Raw genomic sequence first — 9,844 nt, 5'->3', positions numbered from 1 at the left:
TCTGTGTATCCCCACTTACACAACTTATATGTCCAGACTGTTACTTTATCATGCATTGAGGGATTTTGAAATAATTTTGCACAAATGTTTATCTCATAACAACATTTTGTTGTGTCCAGGAACTTGGTCCCTTCTTCAAAAGTCAAGGTCACAGTTATATTTTGAAGGATCATGCTATCACAATTAGAGATTACAGGTACAATTAAACAAAGAACAATATTCAGCAATTACTTACTTTCATTCTCTTTTCTTTTCATAATACCTGCATGCTTAAGAAAACCTTTTCGGGGGCATTCGTCACAAGGGTGACAGCTCTTGTTTCTGTTATTTTTTTTCAGTTTGAATAAAAAAATAGGATATTGTTTTAAGAAAAATCTCACAAACAGTGGAAGAAAGTCAATCTACTCTTTATTCTTTACATTGACTCAAACAGAATTAAACTATATAAATTAAGCAAAAAGTTGGTATTGTGCCCTTTTTATAGGCAAATATGTCTAATTTTGTAGAGATCCCAGTAAAAAGGATGGTGGCCCACATTTTTATAACCCCCACAAAAGAAGGGGGTATATAGCAGTCAGCTTGTCTGTCGGTCGGTCCACATCATAGTTTCTGGACGACAACTTGAGTTTGGAATAAGGTATTGTACTTGGTGTATAGCAAGCTTATATGCAGACCCAAGCTGATATTGCATTTGGATCCCTGGGGTCAAGGTCACCATAACTAAAAATGGAAAAATGGTTTCCGGACATAAACTAGAGTTAGGAATGGAATATTCTAATCAATTTTGGGTTATAACATCTTATATGAAGACCCCGGTGGTATTTTATTTCGACCCCCTAGGGTTGAGGTCAAGGTCACCCCTACTAAATAAAGAAAAATGGTTTTCAGACAATAACTAGAGTTAGGAATGAGATAGTGTAATCAAACTTGATGTATAATAAGCAGCTTATATGAAGACCACTGTTAATGTTTCAATTAATTGAAATAATTTTTTGTACACAGTTGATACTTCTTTTACTATTGGTTGAGTTCAAATATTTTTTTCAGACCACTTAATTTTCAAAAATTCAAAGTTGCTGATGGGGGTGTTTACTCATCTTCAGTGATGGTTCCAGTTTATCTTTATCATAGCCTAAGAACATGCCAAGTTTTAAGAAATTCTATTGAACAGTTATGATTTTGCCTATACATGTATAAAACTTCCCCTTGAAATCAATGGCCTATCCTTAGGCTACATGGCTAAAGTGATACATATTTAATATGGCATTGCCTAAGTTATGAAAATCATGAACATGGGTCAAATAGAGCCATACCTTAGTATCATGTTTATAACTTTTTCTTTAAATAGGAATGTGACTTGACTGAGGACCTATAAATTATGCCTCTATAATGTTAAACCTTCTAGAAATGGTCACTTAACAAAACAGTCTCTTAAGACATGGCATGATAAAAAAGGAAAATTTTATGCGTCATCTTTCCTCCCCGGTGGGGAAGTTTTTTCAACTTAATTTATATAAATGTTTAATAATTATAACACTGTGATCATCTCATTAGATGTTCAAATAAAAAAAATAACTTTCTGATATTTATTGACAAAACAGCTTTGATCCATTACCTACATGTTTTTCATTTTCAAATTTTCAAGCTACTGTACTACGTTGCTTTTCCTTGTTCTCGACACGTAAAATCTAATTTGTGTAAATGTTTTCTGTGGTGATTTTCAATTCAAAGAAACAAACTACATGTTACTGTAGCTATTAATTTGATTGCTGATTATAAAAGTTCAAGGTCATTTCAATGCAGTTAAAAAATCAACAGTGAAGTGTATACACCATCTCAGTAAGGACAGGGTGTTGCATTGTTCTATCGATTATATTAGATAATACATGTAACACCTATAATTAACTTCATTTGCATACGCTAAAAACTGTTTGGGAGATACAGTTCTTCACACAATTATATATTTTGTTATGATTGTTGACACTTGTGAAATCACGAGGAGTCTTTCACTTGATATGTAGGAGCACTTTTAGAATATGTCTGCAGTAAAATCCGTGTTTTACAATTTAAAAGGTCGTTTAATATCAAGTAGCTGACTAATTAGCTGTTGCCGATCGCATTAAAAGTCGCTTTAAAATACATTAAAGATATATAGGAAATGATCGGGGGGATTAGGGTTTGGGGGATTTACAGTGAGCGCATATAACAAATTTTGCTTCTTAATACACGTGGTAGCATGGGCAAGTTTAAAGACTTCATTTTGGCTGATCAAGCTCAATTGCAAGTTTTCATAACTTTAATGGTTCAAATGCAGCAACTAAAGACCTGACTGCAAATAAATAAAAAATAAAAAAGGGGTGTATCAATGGGGTAAAGGTAGCATAAATAAGTATGGACTATAGACTGTTTTGTTTTGGTACACCTATCACAATGTGACATGGTGAGCTTTTGTTTTTGCCTTTTGTCCGGCATCCGCCGTAAACTTTTACTTTAAACAACATCTCATAAACTGCTAAGCCAATTTTTTTTATAGTCCTTCAATTCCAATATCTTGGAGAACCTTTCAATACTCATTTGAAAAGTAATGTATGATTGCACCCAAAAATGTCGAAATTAGGCATTCTCTGTAGAGAATTGTCCCATTTCAATGAAATTGATTTTCATTGAATAGATAATTTTAGCTCACCTGTCGCAAAGTGACATGGTGAGCTTTTGTGATCGCTTTTCGTCTGTCCGTCGTCAACTTTTACTTTAAAAGAAGTCTCCTCATAAACCGCTAAGCCAATTTCATTCAAACTTCACAGGAATGTTCCTTTGGTAGTCAACTTTAAAAATTGTTAAAAGAATTACATTCTAAGCAGAACTCTGGTTGCCATGGCAACCAAAAGAAAAAAAACTTAAAATATCTTCTTTTAGAAAATCGAAAGAGTAGAGCTTAAATATTTGGCATGAAACATCATCCAGGCAGTGTCTACCAAGTTTCTTCAAATAAATGCCCTGGGGTCAAAATTGGTCCCGCCCTTGCGGGGTCATTGTTTATCCTTACTTGTATATAGTAAAAACTTAAAAAATCTACTTTTAAAAAGCCCAAATAGCTAGAGCTTAGATATCAAGCATGAAACATCTTCCAGTGGGTGTCTACAGAGTTTGTTCAAATAAGGGTCCTGGGGTCAAAATTGGCCCCTCCCCGGGGATCATTGGTTTTCCTTATATTTTTATAGTAAAAACTTAAAAAAAAATCTTTTAAAACACCCTTAGAGCTAGAGCTAAGATATTTATCATGAAACATCTTCTAATGGGTGTCTACCATTTTTGTTCAAATTAAGGCCCTGGGGTTAAAATTGGCCCGCCATAGGGATTATTGATTTTTCCTTATATGTATATAGTACAAACTTTAAAAAAAATCTTTTAAAAAACCCAAAGAGCTAGAGCTAGATATCAAGTATGAACTATCTTCTAGTGAGTGACTACCAAGTTTGTTCAAATAAAAGCCCTGGGGACAAAGTTGGCCCCGCCCAGAGGGGGGATGGGGTAAAATTTGTTCTTCCTTATATGTTGATAGTATAAACTTAAACTTTTCCCTTATATAAGCGTGTTTCGACGGCTTTTTGCCCCCCCCCCTTTTTGAGGCCTCAAACAGTGAAAAAATGCCCTATTTAGGCCCCAAAACACTGTTGTTCGTTTGAGAAATGTTGATAAAAAAGTGACCACTTTTTCGGCGCCGTCCCGCATCCAAATATTACATCAGGAGGTTGCCAGAAGGGGGGTGTGCCCCCTTCTGTTTGGGGGTTTGAAGGGGGCGGAGTCCCTGTCATCGCCAAGAAAATGTTGGACATGTGACAGGCTGAATGGCCACAGGTCGATCTTAGGGTAACTAGTAACCGACGCTGAAAAGCCTTTTACTCTATCTCAATTCATTGAGAAGTTGCAGCACTTTGAAATCACTTTTGATGGAAAAAAACAATGCAAAGTAGTGATTTTTGGCAAATTTGAGATGTCCCCCCTTTGCCATGGTAACAGACCTGGGATAATCATTAACTGTAATCATTGACTTTGTAATTGATTACACGATTACACTGTAATCATCATGTAATTGATTACCTTGTCCAAAAATGATTACATTTAATGTAATTAATCAATTACAGCTTAAATTCAGTCAGTAATTATGATTACATTTTGATTGACATTGATTACTTTCAGATTTAAAAGGAAACTATTTAAGTTCAAAGGATGCCTTTATTTTACATTATACAGTTTAACTTTTGTTTTTTAGTTATACAGTAAAAATCCTCAATTAGACTGATAAAAATGAACATTCTTTTCATTGCTTAAATACTTTGAGACCATGGTCTACTTTAGTCATTTTGTATGAATATACAATATGTTTATTTATATGTATCTACAAATACATTGTAAAAGAATGCTTTGATATTTAATCTGATAAAAGGAAAACATATTTCTGGAGAAATTTAACGTTAATTTTACAGTATCACTTATTATATGATGTACATAAATCAAATGAAAATTTAAATTTTCAACAAATAAATGTGCTGAAAGCAACAATGTACCACTTTAAAATTGACCTTCTCACCTAATTTCATACAATAACCCAATTACAGTTTTTCACACCTTGTGAAATCAAGTTTCATGCTAAAGAGCATTCAAGCAGATCATAACAACAAATTTAAGATCTAGATAGGTGTTCACTTCAATAATATATCAGTGGTCTCAATAATCACATTAAAATTAAAACAAAAATTTGGACTGACTAATAATAGTGGTCTTAAAAGTGAATAAGCAGGTGGTTAATTCTGGATCATGAAACCATCTTTTAAAAAAAAAAGGTCTTAATAGCAGGGTGGTCTTAATTCTGAGGTGGTTTAATGTACATTCAATGTAATCAATTATCAATCAATTACTCTCTTAAAAGTAATTGTAATTCAATTGATTACAGAGGCAAATGTGAGTAATCAATCTTAATCAATTACAATAAAATCTGAAAGTAATTGTAATTTAATCAATTACTGATCAATGTAATCATCCCCAGGTCTGCATGGTAACAGGAAATTTACCATTGAGCATGCTGTTACAGAGGCTATGGTGTAGTCAACATTTGTGCCATGTTTAATTAGTATTGAAGCATTTTTCATAGTTTCATAGCAGTTTGAACTTGTTACAGGAGGCTTTTCAATGAAAACGGCCATTTTTCGCAATATGCTCATGGGGTAAAAGGTTAAAAATCTTCTTTCAGCTAGAGCTTAGATATTTATCATGAAACATCTTCAAATGGGTGTCTACCAAGTTTGTCCAAATAAAAGCCCCTCGGTTAAAATTTACCCGCCCCGGAGGCCTTTATAAAGGTGAGCGATTTCAGGGCCATAATGGCCCTCTTGTTTAGATATATTTGGACACTGTTTGCTAATGAAAGTGAATACTATTTTCTTCAATTTCAATATTAAAATGACAATATTACTGTATACAATAGATACTTTTGAAAATTACTAAACAAAACACAATTATTTGTATTATTATTTATGTTGTAGGAGATAAAAAGACGCAAGGTAGAAGATTCTCCTCAACAAAAACAGTTTCAATATGAAAAGGCGAAATCAGGTATGTTATATCGAATATGAAAAGGCGAAATCAGGTATGTAATATAGAATATCAGGTATGCTATAAATAATAAGAAAAACACTAAATCAGGCATGTTATATAGAATATGAATAGGTTAGAAGGAATGTTAATATATAAAATATGAAAAAGGCTAAATCAGGTATGTTGTATAGAGTAAGAAAAGGCTGAATCGTGTATGGTATATTAAATATGTGAAAGCTAAATCAGGTACGTTATATAGAATATGAAAAGGTTAAATCAGGTATGTTATATAGAATATGAAAAAGGTGAAATCAGGTATGTTCTATACAATCTGAAAAGGCTAAATCAGGTACGTTGTATATAATATAAAAAGACTAAATCTTGTATGTTATATAGAGTATGTGAAGGCTTAATTAGGTATGTGATTTAAATATGAAAAGGCTAAATCAGGTACTAGTAAGTTATATAGGATGTATGTTACATAGAATATGAAAAGGTAATATCGGGTATGTTATATAGAATATGAAAGGGTTATATCGGGTATGTTATATAGAATATGTAAAGGCTAAATCAGGTATGTGATTTTAATATGAAAAGGCTAAATAAGGTATGTTATATAGGATATGAAAAGGCCAAATCAGGTATGTACGAGGGTTGTCCAAAAAATTCGTGCACTGCAGTTATTGTCTTGAGAGTTATTGATAAAAACCCATGAATTATATATCATTAGAAGGGGAAATCTATCTCAAATAAGAAAACAATAGAAAAAGCCATGTAACCGGCGTGTCGTGAAAACGAATCATCATACCGTAACCTTAGTAACGTAATACCGGCGCACGTCAAAAAATTGGGTAAGTTGATTACTTTGATGCATCACAGTATCCTTTAAACAATACATATAAACGTCAAAATTCGGGAAAAAGTGCGTAAACGTATGCATGACGTCACTACAAAATATGACGTGATTTGCCCTATTGTAATGGTCGTAAACAAACATTTCCGTGTGGTCGTCAATACTGTCATAACAAGAAAATGTCAGTCGCTAAACGTCAGGAAATACGGACGATCATTAAATTCTGCGCAAGTACTGGTAAAACACAAACAAATACCTACAAAGAACTGAAAAGGGCAAAAGGGACCAGTTCAGTGTCACGGAGGCTGGTTTTTAAATGGCACAAACGCTTTGTCGAGGGGCGAGAGGCGGTAGACGATGACAACCGATCAGGCAGACGTCCGTCCGTTATGCAGGCGCATCTGACGTCAATTAAGGACGCTATTGCCAGGGACAGACGTTACACCGTAAGAGAGTTATCAGACATAACTGGTGTCAGTAAATCATCTGTTCACAACATATTGCACAAAGAACTGAATATGTCAAAGGTAAGTTTTCTAGTTTAAAATTTTTTAAACATAAATTATGTATCTTAAGAATAAAAAAAATATTACTTGAATCCGTAAGATTAAGAGTTGATAAATTGATAGTAGCGCCTCGTTATTTTTGTAATCATTTTTTTAATCAATAAATCTATTAAATGGCGGCGTAATTTTATATAACAAAGACCAGTGTTCTTAATTTAGTTGCTACACAACTGATATTCTTTCCTGTTATTATATTTATCTAATAATATATTATTTAGGTCCATGCGCGATGGATACCACATGTGTTGAAATCGTATGAGAAGGAGCGAAGAGTTCAAGAGTCCACCAAGTTTGTACAGATGTTTGGACGGCTTGGTGAAGATTTCCTCAGCTCTATCGTCACTACAGACGAAACGTGGATGTATCTTTACGACCCCGAGACTAAGGGACAGTCAGCGGTGTGGCGGGAACTGGGCACGCCTCCGCCGCAAAAGGCGCGCGTTTCCAGATCAGCTGGGAAGCAGATGTACATAATGTTTGCTGACATGCGCGGGATGATTCTATGCCATGCCATACCACCACATACAACAGTGAATGCTGAATATTATTCAAAGGTATATAGATAATTATCCTTTACGATATTTATATACTCCGATAAAGACATATTGTATTACTAAAAAATAAGACGTAATGATTCTTTTAAATTGGGAAATCATATACTTAATTTATACACTTCGCACAATTGAAAATAAAAAGAAAAAAATAATTTAAGTACATCCTTAAAAAATTAAATTTTACAGAATATTAATTTTTGTACATGTACAATTAACGCTTAACCTAGGTATTGCGTATATTCGCAGGTGCTACGCCGCGATTTGATGCACGCGCTAGCCAAGAAGAGACGGGGTTTGAGCGTTGAAAGTATTCGTCTGCACCAGGACAACGCGTCTCCACATACAGCAGCTTTAACCCAGTCGGAGATAGATGTTCTGGGATTCAAGCGGCTCAGTCATCCTGCCTACTCGCCCGATTTGGCGCCCTTTGATTTTTCACTTTTTCCCCACATCAAAGGACAGCTGAAGGGACGGAAGTTCGAAACACTTCATGATCTTCAAAATGCAGTGTTCGGAATCATTCGTACAATTCCAAGTGACTTTTACAGGGACACGTTTCTGAAGTGGGTTGACCGCCACAGGCGATGCATCGAATGTAATGGGGAATACTTTGAAAAGTTGTGAAAAGTTGCGAAAACGTGTATGATGCTGTAAAATTATGACTGTGACGTTGACGTCATGCGTTTACCGTGCGCCGCTACAGCTGTGATTGTATTATTTTCTTGTTGCTTGTAAAGCGGCATTTGCTATTTATGTCATAATTTGTTTTACTGTCGATAGAAAATTGATTGAAGTTAAGCATTTTGTAGTTTTTATTGTTCTTATGAAACCTTCATGTAATATATTCCACCAGTGCACGAACTTTTTGGACAACCCTCGTAATATAGAATGTAAAAAGGTTATATCGGAATGTTATATAGAATATGTAAAGGCTAAATCAGGAAGGCTAAATCAGGTATGTGATTTAAATATAAAGAGACTTAATAAGATATTTTGTATAGAATAAGAAAAGGCTAAATCAGGCATAAAATATAATCTATGAAAAGGCTAAATCATGTATGATATATATAGAATATGAAAAGGGATAAATCAGGTTATTGTTTAGAATTCTTATGATTGTTGTCATTAACTAGCTTCAGTCTGTTTAATATTTGCTGACTTACTGATAATGAGGCCCTCAGTGAAGTGTTCTATTTCTTTTATATATTTCTGTATTATTTACGCATTAATTTGTCCTTAACAATCATTTGATGTCATACTATCATTCAAATTACAGAATGGCGGGAAAAGCTGATTAAAAAGTATCACAAAACCCTGCTGAAAGTTCCTGCAACACCTTTACAACCAAAAAGTGAAAAATGTAGCTTTAATGAGATTTATATTAGACCCAAAATAACGCGGGAAATAAGAGGAGAAAATGGGGAGACAAACGAGGTGGAGGTTAAAACAATATCAGAAATCTTAACAAAGGACGGAGTCCCCCATAAATCGGTATATGTTCTAGGAGATGCAGGGTCAGGAAAAACTAGCTTTTGTAAATATCTGGTCAACTGTTGGTGTTTGGCACACGGTGAGGAACATGAAGCTGGCAATGAAAATGAAGATGACAATGGTGAACCTGAAGGCGACAATGAAAAACATGGAGGTGACAGTGAAAAACATGAAGGTGGCAACGAAAAACATGAGGTGACGGGTAAACCTGAAGGTGACAGTGAAAAACATGGAGGTGACGGTGAAAAATATGGAGGTGTCAATGAAAATGAAAGTGGCAATGAGGAACAAGGAGGCGATAATGAAGGAAATAAAACACATGGAGCTGGAGGTGTCAATGAAATTGGTTTTGAAGAACATGCAAAAAGGGGAAGTGACATTGTAAATGAAGAGGTAAAGGGGACACATAGTAGAGACATTGAAAACGAAGAGAGCAGTAAGACACATCAAGGTGTTAATGAGAAACGAGGAGATGAAAAACATGTGGGTGGCATAAAGAAAAATGGAAGTGACAGTGATGACATTCAGGATAACAATTTAATACATTCCGAATCCCACAATGAGGACTCTGATGATATCTTAAATGACTCCGAATCCGATAGTGACGACTCTTATACTGACTTAACAGACTCTGCATCCGACAGTGATGACTCTAAATATGATAGCAAAAATTATGAACTGAAATTCAATGGTGTAAAAGAGATGAAGAAATTTGATTTTGTATTTTACATCCCTCTTAGACAGTATCGAAATATTGACACTATAGATGAAATGCTTCATAAACG

The 9,844-nt window shown here is 34.5% G+C and overlaps 1 protein-coding gene across 1 annotated transcript; it reads left to right on the top strand.

The window, feature by feature from the left end:
- Positions 1–5,653: 5,653 nt before the first annotated feature.
- On the top strand, positions 5,654–8,838 carry LOC132755551 (histone-lysine N-methyltransferase SETMAR-like). Its single transcript, XM_060746432.1, has 2 exons — positions 5,654–7,568; positions 7,815–8,838. Exons 1-2 carry the CDS (start codon positions 7,314–7,316, stop codon positions 8,190–8,192), a joined length of 633 nt encoding a protein of 210 aa, XP_060602415.1. The 5' UTR covers positions 5,654–7,313; the 3' UTR covers positions 8,193–8,838.
- The last annotated feature ends 1,006 nt before the right edge of the window (positions 8,839–9,844 follow it).

This window comes from Ruditapes philippinarum, unplaced genomic scaffold (assembly GCF_026571515.1).
Source record: "Ruditapes philippinarum isolate M1 unplaced genomic scaffold, ASM2657151v2 ctg22057_1_1_1_1, whole genome shotgun sequence".
Classification (NCBI taxonomy): Eukaryota; Metazoa; Mollusca; class Bivalvia; order Venerida; family Veneridae; genus Ruditapes; species Ruditapes philippinarum.
This window is presented reverse-complemented; position numbering and strand designations above follow the sequence as displayed.

Excerpts from the sequence above, each read along its gene's own strand:
- LOC132755551 (XM_060746432.1), top strand. The coding sequence starts at position 7,314 with ATGTTTGGACGGCTTGGTGAAGATTTCCTCAGCTCTATCGTCACTACA. Across the intron at positions 7,569-7,814 it reads ATGCTGAATATTATTCAAAG|GTGCTACGCCGCGATTTGAT; the intron begins GTATATAGATAA and ends GTATATTCGCAG.